Here is an 18,920-nt window from a genome sequence, read left to right as displayed (position 1 = left end):
TTGGAGGCTTATAAATAAATCTGTCAGTTAATTCAAGTTAATCTTCCTTGCTGCGCAGGAAGTTACAGACGTTATCAACGTGCAACTCTGACAAAAGCATTCGTGACATCAGGATTCAAAATTAAAACAAAACCAAAACACACACACACACAAAAACTCTCCCAAAAAAACCCACACACGAAATTCCAGAACAGACAACACTGGGAGGAAAGTGTCTCTTTGGATACCAAGCAGAGGAGTAGAATTGCAAAGAAACTACACACACACACACAAAAAGGCATTTTTTTAAAGTTTTATCTAGTAAATTTAATAACATTTCAGAAAGGATGAGGTTTTACCTATGTTACTATCCAGCAACTCTTTCATTGGAAAGAGTTCTCTTCAATCACGTTGAGGTCAACTCCTTGTAAACTACAACAATGGGTAATTAAGGCACCTTGTACTTCAGCAAAATATAAACCACAAAAGCATTTTGAGGGGCAACTCCAGAGACTGAACAGCTCAAACAGTCACACTGTGGTCCTGCCTGGGACTAGCATAGAAACATCAGAGTCATCACACTGTGAGCTCAAGGAAGGCGCTACAAGGAGGGACCGCTGGAAGCAGGGACAGATTCTTGTCAGCAAACCACCAGCTCCACCGTCACTGAGCCAGAGTGGTGGTAACCCAGAGCTGGGCTGTTTCTTGTCTGTAAACTCATCTCAGTGCTTTTGTTTCTTTTAAGGCAGAGCTGGACCTCTTGTTCAGCAGAAATTTGGGTACAGGACTACTCTGTAAAGGCAGAACAGCCTTCTGCTGTAGGCCACGGAACTAAGCCCAGTTAGACTGCATCACTAAGCTATTAAGAATGCATAAAATTCACACATCCAAAGCTGTTTTCAGCGTAAAATTTTGGTAACATTGCTGAAAAATTCAGTGGTGCCTCAGCTGGAAACCTGCATTGTCAGCTGTCTGACAACTGCTTCAGAGAGCAGAGCACAGAGCAGACAATGTCCAGACCCTCCTGTTCTCATCCCTGCCAAATTCATGCCTTTATGACACTGGCTATCACCTCAAACGTGGAAGACCAACAGCAGCAGGAAACAGCCTGAAGAAAGTTCCATTTCTTGATAATTCAAGCAGCATCAGAGGATGGCCTGATCTCTCAGTGGCCAGAAGAGAGAGGTTCCTCTGTGGCTTCCTTGGCCACTGCAGAAGGCTGGTAGGTCTTTGCCAGACTGTGCTGGCAGAGCAGAAGACATTCCTCTGATTCTCTTTGCTCCTGGGAGTGGATACAGTGACAGAGACTGTCATCTGAGTCCAGTACAGCATGTAGGTCACTAGGTTAGCAAACCTGCTCAGAAGCACTCACGGGAAGGGTGATTCCAGATCTGTCTGGGGCTCCCACAGCTCAAGTCTACAGACCCTGACAGGCAGCTCTGGGCAGATCACTGGAACCCCCTGTTCTCACCTATTTAAAACAACAACAAAAACCCCTCAGCTTCATTTCTTCCCCATTTATCTCTTCAGGTTCTACCTTGAGGACCTTTTTTCTCCCTGCCCTGCTGCAAGCCTGCCAGGAAAGCAGGCTGCAGGAGAGATCCCCACGTGGATTAGCCAGCCACGTGTCACACAAGTGCTTCAGCCAGGTCTCACAGGCATCCTGCTGCAACCACTGAGCTGTGGTGTTCTCTTAGTAATGCTTTAAAGCCTCCCTCAGCACAAGGAAGCTCAGAGGAAGTTGGTCAACACTCCTGTGGCCAAGACGGGGAAGGGGCCTGACTGCTCGGACAAGCGCAGGTGGGTTGGGAAGTGGGAGGAAGATGAGTGTGTGTGTGTTCTGCAGGACAGATTAAAAACGATTTAAACAAGAGTGTGTAGCATTTTAGTTTTAAAAAAAGCAGAAAGCTCAAAAACAATTCTAAAAGCTTTCGAAAACCTGTAGTAACACCAGGAACATGAACTTGCTGTCTCCGGGGGCTTCTCCTAAACAACTTCCTGAGGAATTTCAGGCGAATTTAATTGAATTGTTTTGATAATTACATTTAGACACCACTAACGTGATGAGGCCACGTTAGAGCTCATTTAGAGCCACCACGAGGTGAGGCTTTAAAGAGAGAACAACTCATCTGTTCAGGTTTTTTTTTCAATCTTTCACTCCAAAACTGATACACTGACCAGAGTTTGAGTGCAAACACACACACCCCATTCTTCTTTCACCGTTAGGTGAACGTTTTTAAGAGCAGGGAACAATTCTAAACAGTCTCCACGCCACCAGACAGCTTTGCCTTCAGAAAAACAGAAAAGAGCATCAGCAGGTTGCTGGGTTTTCTTTTTTCAGTATCACTTTCTAGCATGTCCACCTAGGTATAAGACACATGAGAATGGTGCAGCCTCCTGGCACCCAGTTCACTGGCTGCCCTCTAACCTGTGGTTCAAGCTGTAAACAGTATCAGTCTGTGCACATGCCCTGGAGCTGGAAATCCAAAAAGCCACGCCAGCACTTCAGCTCGAAATGTCCTCCACTCTCTCATCCTCCTTCTCATGTCCAGCAAAACACCAAGACATTCAGACACAGCTAAAGGGAAGCATTTCCTACAGCAAAGAAGAGCCTGAGAAAGGGAGTTCCCACGGCAAAGTTGTGCTGCTAAAGCACCAGTTTGACCACAGCGGTGGGAGATGAAGGGCAGGTGATTACAAGCACTGCTGAGGAGAGACCGTGACGCACCGGTCAGTCGCACAACCTTCTGAGTCATGCGTGAAAAATCTGACTTTTATTAGACCTCAGTGACACAATGAAGAATAGAAGAGGAAATAAAAGATCGTGCTGGCACAGCCACTGCCCTGCAGCGCCAACTTCCCAGTCCCCCGCATAGAAACCAGGAAAACAAAATGCACCGTCAGGACACGGGGAAACACAAACCGCAAAGTGACACGACATGATTCTAATGAGGCGCTTGAAAGACAAGGAATCCCAGCACGGCACCTCTGCCTGCACTGCTTTAAAGCAAGGAATACATTCATAGGAAGAAAACACAAAAAAACCAGTTCAAAATGCTGACACAACACGTTGATAATGGAGCAGAACAGGACAAGTGTCATGACATGAGCTTGCCCTCGATTTCCTACGAGGGGACAGCATTTTATTTTGCTGCCTCTGCATCAAGAGGGAAACCAAACAGTGCATATGATGAGCCTTCCTCCACTTTGTGAGGATCCCACCACACAGGTAAGTGACCAACAGGAGATGTTTCCAAACACAGAACACAGTCACCTGGGGGAGATAATGATATGATAAGAAAATTGATGGAAGAAGCCTAAAGAGTTACAGCCCAGCAAGCCTTCCACAAATCGCTGTCTTTACCATGAACTTGCTGTTTATGCTACTAAGTGTCTTCCCCTTGTTCCTTAATTTTAACAGGCAAGCAAAAAGCCTGAGGAAAAATAGACTTTGATTCCACCTGACAGGCAGAATATGAGAGATGTCTTACTTTACAGGAGGGAACCAAAATTCTAAGTGATCTATTTCAGCCTGCCCATTAAGGCTCACAGCACATGAAACGTGCTGAGAGCCAAAACCTTCTATGTGAAAACACTGGGAAGGTACCAAGGGAGAGCACTGCAGGGTTGTGCAGGGAACCATCACATCCCTCTAAGAGGAAAAAAAACAACAAAAAAAAAAAGAGCATTAAGAAAAGCACAAAACAAGGTAAGAGTGAGAATAAGGGAGCCACTGAGTGAGGCCAGAGAGTAGGATACAAGAGTGGCTACCATGAGTCAAACTCTACATGTAGGAGGATGAAAGTAAATGAAAAGGAAAGTTAAAGACCTCAAGGAAACCAAGAGCCCCACCTGCCCACAAGCACACAGCGGTATCACAGCTGAAGATAAGCGAGGTGTGTGGACCAGGTGAATTAGGTCTATCAGCAATCCAGGAGTGGGTAAATAACCAAGGCTAAGCTAATAAACAATCAGCAAGGGCTGTGTCAAGAGTAGTGCAGAAAGCAAGACACAGCCCCAAAATACCCTGGAGGAGCTTCCCACACAGGTGATGGACAGCAGGTGCTGAAAACTTTCTGTGAGCAGGAACCTCATCAGAGTGTCTGGATGAGAAGGGGACATGAGGAGCAATGGTGAAGCTACAGTTGTGCTTCACCCAGCAGAAAGAGAACACCCCAGGAGAAATACAGCCTGTGCAAGCACAACAAGAAATGGGAACAAATAGCAGAGATGGGGGCACAAAGCACTAACAGTGATGTCCTAAAGGAAGGGACAGAGGAACGGGTGCCAGGAGGAGAAAGGATCTCTTTTGCTGAGTGGACCTCGGCAGAGAACAAAGGCACAGGCGAAAGCGCTCACAGAAGAATGGGCCCAATTTAGATCAGAGAACAGATCAATTCTGTGCATTTGGGTAAATGCAAAACAAAACCCACATTGAGCAGCATCAGAGAATCTTAAAATAACATGGCAAGTTATGAGTCTTCCGGAACTCCATGGTCAAACACAGGAGCAGCAGGGGACACAAGATGCAAAGGAATATTTCAGATGGCTCATAGGTGATGAGAACATCCACTGTTTTTTAAATATTTGTGCAGTTTAACTGGAAAACAGCAAGAATTGCAATAGGGAGAAATAATACATGCATTTACTGCAAGATACAGGACAGAAAAGCTGAAGACCTGAGGCAAAGCTAGTGCTAAAAAAAACCCTTCTTATATTGAAGAAAACAAACACTGACACAGAGATAAAAGGAAAAAAAAACCCATCAAACACACCAGCATTCAAAAAACTGAGCAGTATCTACAAGGCTGAATAAATTTAGGAGAGAAAAGGCAGCTCTTATGTCTGTGCTTTTACACGGACCAAAGTTCCACTGTGTGAGAAAAGCTGATAAATGCAGGGTGAGCACCAAAATGAACTCTGGGCTGGGGAAGAGATTTTGCAATAACGAAACAGAAAATGAAAAATATGACTACAGCCATTCTCAGGACGTACATTAAGGCTCTGCCCAGAAGGGACACTGTACTTATTGCTACATAACAGAGGAGAAGAAACAGTAGTCTCTAAGAAAAAGGGGTAAATGAAGATATGCAAGACAGAAACAGTGATCAGAGGGACAGAATCAAAGGCCTTAAAAGAGAAGCTCATGTTCGTTATGGGCATCACACAAGCGGTGAAAAGACCTGCTTTATAAGCACTGAACTGCGAGAGCAGAGCCCTGGTGTCACCACCGGTGGCAAAGGTGCCTCGGCCAAATCTACCGCCCAAGAATGCCCAGACAAAAGGTCCAGGTAAAGGAGCGCATTTGGTGGCTCACTCCACACCTCCCCATCTCCTCTGTAAAGACAGAAGACCTGCTCTGCAGAAACATTCTCACACTGAGAGCGATGAACCCTTTCCACCATTCTGACCTGTCACATTAACACAGCGATACCCGAGGGCTCCACAAAACCCTGCCAGGAGCTCCCCGAGCAGCAGGTCGAGCCCGTGGCTCTCTGGTCCCATGGCGGTGCCCATCGCACACCAGAACTGCCGTAGAGCCAAGTCCCTGTTTTGCAAGTCATACGAGCCCCCGGGAGCTCTCCCGGCACCCGAGGAGGCGCCCTTAGGGAGTTCCAGCCCCTCCCGGCCCCGGGTTCCGCAGCCCTCCAAACCCCGGCTTCGTTCAGCCCTTCCCGCTTTCTTCAGCGGGCTCCCAACTCCAGCTCTGCCCAGCCCCGGGGCCTCCGGGAGAGCCCAGGCAGGAGAGCCCCCCGCCTGTCCCCGCTGGCTGCCCCGCCCGGGGGAGAACCGGTGACCCCAGCGAGGGTACGGGGGACACCGGCACCCACCAGCAGCACCGCAGGGACCCCCGGGCCGCCGCCCCGGGCCGGGGGCTGCGCTGGCCCGGCCCTCACCCCACCCGGGACCAACCCCGGGGACCCCCGGGGAGAGCGGAGTGCGGGGTGGGGCGAGCACGGTGCCCTCCCTCGCCCCTCATCACCAACCCGCGGCGGCACCGGGGCCGCCAGCGGGGCCACCCCGCGCCCTGCCCGCCCGGCGCTGCCGCTTCCCCTCAGCGCGCTGCGCCCCACCGCCCCTCCCGCTCCGCCTCACCTGCCCGCGGTGCCGCCGGGAGCGCCGCGGAGCCACCGCGCCCCTCGCCCGAGCCCCGCGCCCCCCGGGCCGGCCCGGCGGCGCCGCCGCTCCTTTGTGCCGAAAGATGGAGGCGACTCCTCACGGCGCGGCCCCGCCCCGCGCCGCGGGCCACGCCCCACACATCGGCCACGCCCCTCCGCCGTCTCCCGGGCGACCCGCCCCTCCCGCCCCCGGGCCCCGCCCCGCCACCTGCGCCTCGCCCAATGGCGGCGCGGGGCCGCGCTGACGCGCGCCGCCCGGCGCCGCCCCCGCCGTGAGGGCGGCGCGGATTGGCTGCCGCGTGGGGCGGGGCCGGCCGGGAAGCGCGCGCGCGGTTGGCGCGGCGGGCGGAAGGGCAGGGCGCGCGGCCCGGGGAGCGGGGCGGATGGCGGCGCGGGGGGCCCGGCCGAGCCGCTCGCTCTGAGGGGCCCGGTACGTGCCGGGGGCGGCGGGGACGGGGCGGGCTCGGCCCGCGGGGACCGGGCGGGGACGGGGAGAGCGGCCGCGTGCGGGAGGCGGGGCACTGCGGGTGCAGGGGCGGGCAGGGCCGGGCCCGGGCCCTGCGAGCGCGGCGGGCCGGGGCGAGGGGCTGTGGGGAGGGGGCGAGGGGAGGGCTCGGAGCGGCCCCGGGAGGGTCCCCCGCGCCCAGTTCCCCGCGCCGAGCTTCGCGGGTACCACGGGGAGCGGGTTGGGGCTGGTGGGGGCGACTCATCCCCGTCGGCTCTGGGTTCGTGGTTTGATGTGCTGCGGGGGCGCGGAGGCGATTGAAGGGGTAGGTAAAGTAATCTTTGCTGTTCGATATATTAGAAGCTGCACGTTGGTACCCAAGGCAAGGTCGCTGCTCCAGGTCTGTCCCAGCCTGGGTGATGGCAAGGGCTGCGAGATTTGGGTTTTTTGGTTTTTTTTGCTCCTGGGGGTGTTGCCGTCTGGTATTATCAACAGCTGCAGTTTACAGCTGTGACATAAACTTGTGTCGTTTGCAGTGACCACACAGCCCTAGAATACAGTCACCAGGCAATACCAGAGATAAACTGGGGAAAGTTGCCAAGCACATGGGTTCTGTCAGGTCTGGGGGATCTTGTGTGCGTTTGTTTCAGACCAGAGAGGGAAAAGGAAACAGCAAGATTAGCAAACTTTATAACTGCAATTGAACTTCACTGGGATGCTGCTTGGTGTTTATTTCCCCACACACACACATTTTTGTGCCCCAGGATGTGGTTGTCAGTGAAGTTGTTATTTGCTGAATCAGACATGAGTTTTCAGGGTTGTAGTGTCAGGTCATAATTAAACCTTAATCCACTTTGTGCGTCTTAAAGTACGTTCTCTGAGTGACCTGGCTGATCCAGAAGGCGGGATGGTTTGCTGCTGAAGGCTTTAGTCCCCAGAGGATGCTGTGCCCTTGAAGAATCCCTCTCCTTCAGTCTGTTTTTATGACTTTCTGTCACCGTTGATTGGAACCTTTTGTCTCCTCTCCAAACGGACAGCTTGAGATGAACGAGGAATAAGGGCAGCAGGGGCTGTTTTTCAGGATATTCAGTGATGTTTCAATCACTGGAAAGTGTAATCAGCCCCCTGATATCTTTCCCGTTGTGATTTTAGGGTAGACTATTCCACAATGGATGGGGGAGATGGCACTGCTGACCTGGTGATCAACAAGAGGTTCGTGTCCGAGTCGGAGCTCGAGGAGCGACGGAAGAGGAGACAAGAGGAATGGGAAAAGGTCCGGAAACCCGAGGATCCAAAAGGTACGGGGACAGGCTTTGAGAGTATTTCACCTTGGTGGAAAGCAGAAATGCAAGGCAGTGGCTGGTGTTCTGTAATTTCAGAGGGTTCTGGTGTTCCTGACGTGTGGTTTGTTCCCTGCAGAGTGCCCAGAGGAGGCCTACGACCCACGCTCGCTGTATGAGAGGCTCCAGGAGCAGAGGGAAAAGAAGCAGCAGGAGTTTGAGGAGCAGTTCAAATTCAGTAAGCACCAGCAGCAAACTGTGAAAGTGCTGAATGCAACAGCTGCACACAAGAGAGGGGCAAATCCCTGCATCCTGTCTGCCTCTCTGGGAGGGAAGCAGAGGCTTCAGAAGAGTTATCAAAATCTTGGATTTTAGAAGGAATGTGCTGCTCTGGGCACCGAGGCAGCACTTGCACACGTGCAAAACTCAATTTATTTGCAGTTAGGAAGCTGCATTCCTGTAAAGTGTGGAATGCTAGGCTTGTATTCTGCATTAAATAAAAAAACCCCACAAAAATAAAAATCTGACTGTGATCCATGGAGAATCATGAAAGTGTAAAGTGGTTTTGTGACTCCTGAACTTGTGTTTTAGCACAAGACCATTCTGCTTCAGTCACTAAAAGAAATCCTGTTAGAGCAGCTGTTACATTTCCAAGCTGTAATTATTTGACTCAAAAATTATTTGAGACTTAAGATTATTATTATTATTTGGAAGAAGTAAACTTTCAGGTGTTGATTCTTCAAAAAGTAGATGTTTAACTGTTCTGATGAAACGGGAACCTAATTTCTACTGATGTTTGACTTTCTGATTTTATAGAAAAATCCTTTGCATTGTATCATCTGTGTATGTGCTGCTGGGTGCAAAGATGATAATGAGAACTAGAAAATTATTAGTCAATCTTTTTGAGAAAAAAAGGGAGCTATTGGCTTTTGGGTTCTGTTGGAAGCTGCCCCTGCAGATGCTGTTGAGAACATCACTGATTACCCTGGTTGCCATTCCTTGTTTGCAGCTGATGCTTGTGATAAGATTTGTCTTTTAAAGTGCTTGAATTTGCCTTAAAAATGTTCATAAGTATTTTTTTTCCTGTCCGTGGGAATTTTTGAGGAGTAGAAAACAAGTTTAGTTCACTGTCGTCCTTATCAGTCAGATCTGATGATGGGAACTTGGGAGGAGAAACCTCTCATGCTGAAGAATTGTGTTTGCATTGCCACACAAACTTACCCTAAAACTTTCATGTAGATAAAAACTGGTTTACAGAAGAGCAGTTCTTTCTGCTTGGCTGTTCAGCATTGCAAGAACGTCTTCCTTTTCAAAGCAAAGTAATTCTGGTAGACTGGTAGAGCATTTTAAATGAGAAAGTGATCCTGGTGTTCTCTCAAAATGGAACTTCAAAAATTTTCTTTCTGCACAATTATGGTAACCAAAATAAGGACAAGTGAAAGTTATTTTTGGTCTCTTGGGTTCCACTTATTTTTGGTGGTGAAAAGCAGCAAGTGCAGGTAATGTCGTTATCTCTATAATTAATGCATTAGAGTCTCAACTGGACCTACAGGATTCTTTCCAGCTGGAGAGTTTCCAGTTTACTTCAGTCAACTCTTGACCCCAGTCACCTCTGGTGATGTGACTAAGCAGTTCTTGCCCCAGGAGCCACCCAAAAGCTGCCTGCTGTCAGCCTGGATGGGAAGGGCTTCTAATTCTAAAGTAATAACTTCCCTTGCCCAGTTGTGTTAGATCTGCAGCATCTTCCCTTTGCTTCAGTAAACCAAATCCTGGAACAGGTAGCAGCCCTCCTCTTAGTTAGCAGAAAATTAAATTAATTCATGTCATTTGCTTCAAAAAGTGCCCTGAGTTTCACTGACTTTTGCTCTCTGAAGGGGCTCTCAGCAGTAGCAGCGAGTGCTACAAGTTACTGTTCAAAGATTCATGAATGAGCCCTGCAGGAGTTGGAAGGAGTAGGGATCAGCCTTTATAAAAGTAATCTCAAATAATAATTGATTTCTAAAGCTTTTCTGTCAGAGGCAGAAGCTTGCCAATTATCAGTGTAAATGGGTTTCTCAGTTTGCCATTAAAACAAATAGGGCTTGACTGTGTGGGTGAAAAAAAAATATGGTGACCTCATGTAAAAGCCTAAAAATCCTCCCACAGAATTAAGCTTTAATGAAGACTAAAGGTGATGTTTGGGCTAAGATTTTCTGAGGATCACTACAAACAGCAAGACTTGGTTTTTTCTAAAAAATGTTTTTTATTATCTTTTTAACTGAATAATTTGATCAAGAGATTTGATCAAGGCTGCACCAGCCTGTACTTTCCTTAAAGTAGGGTAGCCTGTTTAGAAAGAATTTATTTGTGTTTGGGATTTAGGAGTTGTCTTGCTTCTACTTTTTAAAAATTATTTCTTTAAACAGATGTTAATATCAATTAGTTAACTGATTGTGTGCTTTAAGAAAATGTGCTTCCTATTTTGAAGCAAAATTTATGGGGAGAAGTGAGGTGATTTCTTCCAGTTATTGGCTGGTGTAAGAACAGATCCTGAGGAGACAGGCTTAAACTCAGTGTCTGAAACCAAATCACTGCTTATTGTGTTGATTCCTTGTTTTGGGTAAGCTGTTCCAAATGGTGTTTCAGAACTGCAGAAAGGCTACCTGTCTGAAAACTTGGTCCATTTTCCTTAATTATATCGGCAAGTCCAACATTTCCCGGCTCCCTGTGGATTGTTTGGCTTGTCTCTGTGGCAGTAGTGTTGTTTGTGTTCAAACTGTTCGTGTGCTTGGGGGTGTGAGAGTTTTTTTCGCCTTGCTGGCATCCAGGATGATTAACTGGGAAGTATTTTTACTCCTTTAATTACAGAATCCAGCAGAGAGCTCATGGAGTTGGCTTTGTCCCCTTCTCTTGGCACAGCTGGAGTACCCAATTCACTCACTCACTCACTCACCCAGGACTCTGCTCCCTGTGTTCCAAACTGTCCCACCTTGGCATCGCTGGGAATGTTGCACGTGAGACGTGGACACTTATGCATTTACAGGGCTGTTTGCACTCACTGGGAAATGTTCTAAGCTGGTGATGAAGTCACACACAATAATTGTCTGCTTCCTAAGTGGTTTTAGCTTATCAATATGCATTCTTTTCTTTATTCAGAAAATATGGTGAGAGGCTTAGATGAAGACGAGACGCATTTCCTCGACGAGGTTTCTCGGCAGCAGGAGCTGCTGGAAAAGCAGCGAAGGGAAGAGGAGCTGAAGGAACTTAACGAGTACAGAATATCCTTTGCATTAAAGAGGCTGGTGGTGACCTAGAGGAGGGGAAGAGAGGGCTGTGGTTTTGTCCTGTCACTGACATTGTTTTTATAAAACTGCTTTACAGACAGTGTACAATGACGGACTTTCAGAGTTGAATGTTTTCATTGTAACTTTGATAAACCACTGTAATGTTTGATATTCCCTCCTTCAGCTCTCACACATCTCTGGTACTTTTCTTTCCTTCTTCACTCTGCATTGTTTTGGGGTTTGGTTGTCGGTTGTTTTTTTGTCTATTATTGAGTACATGAAATACCACCACTAAAAAGACAAAGACAACACGAAGGAAGACAATCCTATTACTTCTAATCTTCTGCTTTTGTCTTCTTACTAAAACATAAATACTCTCTTTTAATTTTTTTTTACCTGCATATTGCCTGGTTTTAACATACCTGTTTGAAATGATGTTTGAATTGCTCTTTCTTGTTTCTTTTCTTGAAGCATTAGATACTTTTTTTCCCTTGCTGATGTCTGCAGGATGAGAAATTAAATACATCTGTGCCAATGCACTGACTTTCTTCTGGGAAGTCAGTGCCCATGGAGACTCGGCTCCTTTGGGTAATCCACACTTGTAGGCAGTACTGAGAGCGGGACAGCTTGGCTTTGCTGTTAAATGCCAAATTTTCTTGAAGATGTGCTAGAAAATAATACAGGATGTTTTTTCTCTCTAATTAGTGCCAGTCAAGGGAGGTTGGGATGATCTGAGGATTTCTGTGCTAAGTGAAATGTTGCTGTTTTGAGGTTTACTGAACCTGTGCAGAACCTGATGGTTCCTTTGTCTCCACTGCTGTTAAGTCATCAGTAAACAGAGCACAAGTTCTCAAGGATGCTTTAGTACAAATGAAAGAGTTTGTGGACACAAGGAGGTGACCAAAACCACTCAGCACATAAAACTGGTTAGTACTGATGCTACAAAGATCAGCCTTACCTTGTGTTAGTCAATGATTTACAACCTGGAGCGTGAGTACCGTGAAGAGCATCTAAATTAGCTCAGGAAAAAGCAATACTGATGCAATTTTTTTTTTTTAGTTCAGAAACAGGCTGCAGCTGGTTGATGGATTTGGAGTATTTTCTTGGTTTGTTGGACCTAATAATGGGACCTCATCTCGTGGTGACCATTCCGTTTCCTTTATGCAATTTTTTATAATATTTCAAGCGGTCTCAGCTTGCAGAATGATTTGTCTGCCTTGCAAATTTTTGGTGGCTTTCTTCTAAAAATGCAAAAGGTGGGGTTTTTTTGCATCTGCGGGTTGTTACTGATGGTTTATCGCCACAGTGACGAAAAGTGGGCACTAGGGAAATGTGCTGCACCTAGAGGTGCTCTTAAAGTGCTCTTCCAAACTCACAGGGGGATTGTCAACCCAGTGGGTTTGATGATTTGCTCTTTTTCCTGGTGTAGCATACAGCTTAAGCTACCCAGAGGCATTAATTTCATGGTGAAACCTACATAAATATTCAAGCACAGGGTTGGGTGTTTTTTTTTTTTCCTTCTTTTTGCTTAATCTTTTTTTAGGTTGAGCAATCATGAAATCATATATCTTCAGGATAACCGTACTTGGGAATATTTTAATGCAGTCATAAGCATAAGAAATTCATATGCATGCATGTGATAGGAATTTTACTTCCTCCTGCATGAATTGCTAGGTGTGTTTGCTCCTTCCCCTATCCAGACCCCACTGGTCTGACAGTGATTAAAGATTTGCAGATTTTTTTTTTGAAGCCAGATCCAAGACGTGTTGGAGAACAACATCCTCTGGTCTTCACACCTATGTATGTGTAGGAACAGTCCCCCTTCCAAGAAGCAGGTTTTACTGTGGGACAGCTTGTTTAATGCAGTTGATATTTAGATTGAGAGGTTTATTTCTGATGTTGTCTTCCTGAGAGGGAACACTTCTTGGCTGGGTATAGTGTTACATTTGCTAATGGCAGCAGTTATGTACAAAATATCTACTAAAAATGTGCTGTGCCCTTCTAGTTAAAGGAGTTTTTCAGGGAAATGCCGTCCTGGATGGAAGTGAAAAGCCTGTAAATTGATATCCTTTAAAAGAGAAGAAGCCTTTGGGTTCCTCAGCTGGGCTTTTGTAGTGCGGCCTTGGAACACAACGAGGTGATGGACCGGAGTGTGGGAGGTGAACACTGCAGTGGGTGGAAGGAGTCGTGTGTTGCAACATCAAACTGTTCAACACAACGAGCTTTCAGATGGCTTTGGACAGCCACAGGATGGCACTCCTGTGCCATCTTAAAAATGAATAAAATTGAACAGTGGTTTTGGCTGAGGAGGCTTGGTTGGGGCAAGAAGCAGTCTGGGTTACTGGTGTATCCTTGGGAAAATCTAATAAGGAATGGCATCTGAATGCTCCTGGCTGTAAAGTGATTGGACACTGAGTGTGTCACTGCAAGCCAAAGTGTAAGAGTTTGATTTGCAGATGTTCAGTGGAGGTAAAAAGCTGTGGCTTCAAAATATACAGTCCATCAGCATGAAATTCACTGTCCATTGTTTGTCGGCAGTGACTGGGGTACCTGTGAAACTCCAGCTGTGCAACTGTGGTCAGAGAAACTGTTAGAAAGCTAGATGTGAGTTTATGAACATGCTTTGAAATTAGGCTAATTTGCCTTTGCTGTGTGCAGTTTGTAAGTTTTGCAGAAGCTCTTGTGGTTCCCATGGCACCTCATCTACAAGCAGGGTCTTTGACAGACCTCTCTTCAGCCTTGATAACACATCGACCCAGCTCCTCCTTATCCTGTCTGAGAACCTGCTTAAGCTTCTCCACCTCATTATGGGTTTCATCTGCATCCCACCTTGCTAGCACTGCTTTAAGCTACTTAGTTTTTCTGTGCAGTCGCAGGTTTTTTGGGTGAGTCTTGGACCTCATTCACCCTTAATCAATCTGTCTGCCTCCTCCTGGGGTTGGTGCTCAGACCAGCAGGAACAGCCTTGTGGTCCTTACAGAGAGAGGAGCTGCAAAGGCACTGATAAGTGCCAAGGCTGAAAATGGAACTGTTTGGCCTTGGTAGGCTGAAATCTGCTGGGCTCAGCAAAAGGAAGGTTTGGGAGTGGAAGGGAGCACACATATTGCTACTTACTTGTTCTGATAAGGATTAGAGTTTGGAGCAGCAAATATGAATCACAAATGTGTTGACCCCCGTAGAAGGGGAAGCACTGCATTGCCTGTTTGTTTGGTTTGTTTGTTTTGGTCCAAGCCTGACCTTTTTGCTTTTCTAAGGCCTTTAGGTGAAGGCAGCACGATGGGTATGTTGGTGGGTGCTGGGTGTCATGGGCTGCACCTTTCTGGCTTCAGAACAGCAGCTCCTGGGCTGCTGCCTGGATGTCTTCACAGGGAGAGCTGGTATTGATACCTGAGGGAGCTCTGACCCCAGAAGGTGAAAGTCTGTTCTGATTTGGCTGAGGGTGCCAGCTAAATGTCATTCCAAATAAGTTTATTTTGATGGAATACGTGAATGAACTTGGGCCGCTGCTGTCAGCAGAGCTGGCTAAATATACCCGAGAGGAAGTGTCTGTTCTCCCCGTTCCTTCCAGTTGATCCTTAACCCTTAATTCACAGCACTCTCACCAAAGTGGGAGTCAGTATGGACCCAAAGAAGGAAACTGAGAAGAAATTGCCCGTGAAGTCAGTGGAAAACAAGAACAAATTCTCTCAGGCAAAGCTGTTGGCAGGAGCTGTGAAACACAGAAGGTTCGTTTCACACCTCTATAAATTCCTGAGGAACGGAACCCAGTTAGCAGTGGAAAGGGAGGCAGGCCAAAACTGCCTCCAGAGAGTGAGGTGTAAACCTTAGCCCTGAAGGAAAAAAAAGGGGAAGGTATAAGAAAAGACCAGCCTTGTTTCTATAGGCTCTCACAAACTGTGGGGAAAAACATGAAGCGATTCAAATAGAGAAGTGTGTGTAAAGCAAGTGGGTAGACTCTTCATCCTAGAGTGCTTGGGCAATCCTGCTTGGGGGATCTAGAGGGAATCTGTTTTACATCTCTATTTGTAGATGTCATTGTCACCTGACTCATGTGAAGTCATTCAGATTTGCATAATTGATCAGCCCATTTCACCTGTGCTTAAAATGGATGGTTGTAATTGCTGCTGGGGGCAGCATGTGGCAGACAAGGTTACTGTGTACCAGTTTGGTCCTGAGGACAGCAGGCAAACTTCCCTTGCTCCTCAGTGATTTGCACTGATGCATCACCACCCTTTCCATCCCAGGGAGATGGCAGCTGGGTTTGTGATGTGCTTGCTCCTTTCATCTTGGCCCACAAATGCAGCTGCTGGTGTGCCACAGGTTATGGAGAAACCAGGCATGTGGGACCAGACTGATTTCCCAGAGATGAATCATCTAATACTTAGATGATTACTGACATCTCCAGATTCAGTCAGTGTGTTCCGATCGTCTCAGAGAATGCCAGATTATTTTAGAAGCTTATCTTGTAGGGTGATGTTTAGCTCCCAGTACAGCAGTAATTGCATGTCTGAAAACTGAAGTAAGCACTTCCACCACTTAAAGTGTTGTGGGGTTGGGTGGTAGTTTGGGTTTTCGGAAGGCAGAGAAGAAAAACCCTGAACTGACAACAAGCAGCCAACAATGTTCTTTTTGTCTTGTAACTATTAGTACTTAACCCAGTAGGATGTAGAAGAGGAGCTGGCATGTGCTTAATGGCACTTCTGAAATCTGCAGATGGCATCTCTTTGAAGAGAGCATCTTAACTGACATGTCAGTGCCATTGCAGGCTTGCTTTGCAGTCTTCTATTTTTGCCATCTTATCTTCTATTGCGAAGTGGCCCAAAGCAAGTGTGGTGTGAGCTCAACATCTGCTCCCTGAGCTCTGCAGTTTCCTGTAAAAGATGCATTGCTATTAAAAGCCCCCTTGCACGGAGTAACCTTTCGTCTGTGCTGCGTGTTCTGAGAGGGGCAGAAAAGAGTTAATGCATAATAATGCTCATACTTCATCAGTTCATCACAGCTGAAGCTGGGAAGCATTTGTTTATGTGGATGGCTTAGGATTGGGAACATGCAGTGATGGAATCTGAGCAGTGACAGGGCACAGCTAGAGAAGCTCTGAAGAGTCAGAAGTCCAGGCCGTGCTCCTTTCCCCCAACACCACCTTGGACCCCGAAAGGACTCTTTTCTAGATGGCTGCATCTGTGTGTGAATTGCTGCAGAACCTGCTGGGCTTCTTACTGGGTGCAAGATTCTGAGATGTTTTAGAACAGGCTCTGTAGGAGGGGGAAGGGGAAAGCCACAGGTGTTGCACCAGCAAGGGTGGTGACCATCCCCATGTGCGAGGCTGTGGTCGTGGGGAGTATCTGAAGCTCAGGCAGTCATTCCCAGTCTCCTGTGGGGTACATCCCGCTGGATAGGCAGCTCTGGGTTGCTGTGCAGGAGGTTTGATTTGGATTCCCAGAGGTGTGTGTTCCCGTTTCCCAGGTTAACAGGTGATAGCAGTGTAGGTGTTGACACTTCCTTGCATCCTACACGTTCCCCAGGGAGCCCCAGTTCAGGGCAGTCAGGAGTGGTGATGGTCATCAGGCTGCCATTCACTGTAGCATTTCTGGCAAAGATGTATCAGTTACTTCAGAGTAATTAAGTGGTTGCTTATGAGGAACAAGACACTTTCTTATTTTTTTTCCACAGTTCAGATGGTGGTAACAGTGTGAAGAGGTTGAAATTAGACACTGATCATGATGAAAAGAATCAAGGTACGTGGGAAGCTGTGTGTCTGTCACCGAACAGCAACCAGCTTGGGGTAAAACCTGGGTTTGCTTTTGTGTTCCTTCATTGTGCAGGACAGCAAAGACTCTCCTAGAGCAGCAGAAATGGTAACTGGAGATGCCAGCAGCCTTCACAGGAAATAGGGCTGCAGGTTCCCTGCCTCAACCAGTCCTGACAGATGTTTGTCTAAGCTACTCTTAAGTCTCCACAGATAGAGAGATAGACTGTGCACCCTCCTTAGGGAGTTTATTCTAATGCTTAACTGATTTTAATCTGAAAGAGTTTTACCTGATACCTAATGGGAGTCTCCTTGGGTGCATTTCAAGCCTATTGCTTATTCTGCTGGCAGGAGACGTGGAGAGCTGATCATCCCCTTCCTCTCCACAGCAGCACTGGGTGTATTTGTGTACATCCACTTCAGCTTTTCATGCTATGAAGTGTTTCTGTCCGTCCTGAAGTCAGTTTGTTTCAGGAAATTGTGAGGAACTAGAAGGAAAATGAAGTTGTGTTTCAGCCTTAGCTGTCAGGGCTGCAGTTGAGTTGCTGTCAAGATACTCTGACACAAATCGGGCGAGCTGCAATTGTGTAATGACAACCCAAGGCGCTTCCTGAATCTCCTTCTGTTCCGTAAACTTTCAGAACGGTGGAAATAATTAATTAGCCATGGAAGATGGGAGATGTTGACTAGCAGAACGATGGAATAAAACTTTTCCTCAACTACGCTGTTACATTGAAAAAAAAACCCAAACAACTCAGTTACACAAAGCAGAGCTATTTATTCTTATTTAGTGGGTTTGCTACTTGACAAGCATCAAACTGACAGCTTTAGAATAAAAAACCTGTAATGCCAGCATAGAGCTGGACTTAACTAGTGATGAGAAAAAAAAAAAAGAAAAGAAAAATCCCCTGAGGTAGCAAGTCCTTCCTGTCAGAATGGCTTTCTTGCAGCATAAAGCTGCCTTATGCTTTAATTAAACCCCGCAATCATCCGCTGCTTGCGTGGCACGAGCAGGTGAGCGACGCGCTTGGCTGATGGAAAGGCGCTCCCCGTGTTTGACTGGGATAATCTCTCTTCCAGAAAAGCCCTCCTGTGTCCCCCTGGGGAGCAGCTCCGTGGGAGGCTCCACGGTGCACTGCCCCTCCGCAGCCGTGTGCATCGGGATCCTGCCAGGCCTGGGCGCCTACTCGGGAAGCAGCGATTCCGAGTCCAGCTCGGACAGCGAGGGCACCATTAATTCCACTGGCAAGATTGTCTCTTCCGTCTTTCGTGGCAACAGTTTCTTTGATGGTCCATAACAAAATCCCCTCCGTGTGTATAATGTAGTGCAAAGAGTATCTTCCAAAGCCCTGGTGGGTGCTCGTGGCATCCCTCTGCCCCGAATATAATCTTTCTAGCTAACCTCTAAACCTTAAGACACTCAGATACTCCTAAAATAACTCATTATATCTTTTCCCCCACACACACACTCTCCCAACTTTCCATTTCTGGGGTGCATACTGAGCCTTGAGGAAAAGCTGCCATCCTAAAGCAGAAGGCACACCTCGTGTCACAAAGGTCTGAGGGTAAGGAGGAGAGAGCTTTATCTTTTACAATTCTTACGGAAAGAATTATGTTGATTTAAGAAGTTTATACAAGACTAACAAGCAAAAATACTCACTTGAAGCAGCGAAGTCTTGTAGAAACAGCCATGTGTTCTGTTTTAAAATGTCATTTTTATTCTGCATTTGAGAAATGGGGGCAGAACCAAATTTGAGCAGATGGTGAAGTGTAGATTGCCATGACACTGTAAAGAAGTTTTAGTGTTACATGATTAAAGACATTCTGAATGCATTTTTTTTTTATCTCTGCTTGTGCCATTCATAATTGTTCTCGTTCCATTAAGCAATTTCTGCTCTACCCAACCAGCCCTTTCCTCAAACCTCCACCCAGGAGAGGTACAAGGCGGCCTCCTACAAATGCAGAGGTGGTGATGGAGGACTGTTGGTCTCAGTGAGTTCACAGGAGCTGCAATTGGCTTTTCTGCTCAAAGGCTGTTGCTCCTGCACCACCACTTGACAAGGAATTCAGCTTTGCAGCAGCAGTGTC

The 18,920-nt window shown here is 47.2% G+C and overlaps 2 protein-coding genes across 3 annotated transcripts in view; one reads left to right on the top strand and one right to left on the bottom strand.

Moving 5' to 3' along the window:
• Positions 1-6,188, bottom strand: part of RSPRY1 (ring finger and SPRY domain containing 1) — a 35,094-nt gene extending 28,906 nt beyond the window's left edge. Inside the window, exon 1 of the mRNA XM_050311295.1 lies at positions 6,076-6,188. The gene's annotated coding sequence lies outside the window, so the exon portion shown is untranslated. The remainder of the gene's footprint in view (positions 1-6,075) is intronic.
• A 271-nt stretch (positions 6,189-6,459) lies between these two features.
• Positions 6,460-18,665, top strand: PSME3IP1 (proteasome activator subunit 3 interacting protein 1). 2 transcript variants are annotated; one of them, XM_050311376.1, is made up of 7 exons: positions 6,460-6,528; positions 7,696-7,841; positions 7,963-8,061; positions 10,959-11,081; positions 14,679-14,811; positions 16,757-16,821; positions 17,913-18,665. In XM_050311376.1, the coding sequence occupies exons 2-7, from the start codon at positions 7,712-7,714 to the stop codon at positions 18,128-18,130; spliced, it is 768 nt and encodes a 255-aa protein (XP_050167333.1). In that variant the 5' UTR covers positions 6,460-6,528; positions 7,696-7,711; the 3' UTR covers positions 18,131-18,665. The 2 variants fall into 2 exon arrangements, with proteins under 2 accessions (XP_050167333.1, XP_050167334.1); XM_050311377.1 differs by having other exon boundaries at positions 6,465-6,528; positions 10,959-11,085; positions 14,683-14,811.
• The last annotated feature ends 255 nt before the right edge of the window (positions 18,666-18,920 follow it).

This window comes from Myiozetetes cayanensis, unplaced genomic scaffold (assembly GCF_022539395.1).
Source record: "Myiozetetes cayanensis isolate MyiCay16 unplaced genomic scaffold, myiCay2020 scf16, whole genome shotgun sequence".
Classification (NCBI taxonomy): domain Eukaryota; kingdom Metazoa; phylum Chordata; class Aves; order Passeriformes; family Tyrannidae; genus Myiozetetes; species Myiozetetes cayanensis.
The sequence above is the reverse complement of the archived record's forward strand: the minus strand, read 5'-3'. Positions and strand labels throughout refer to the sequence as shown.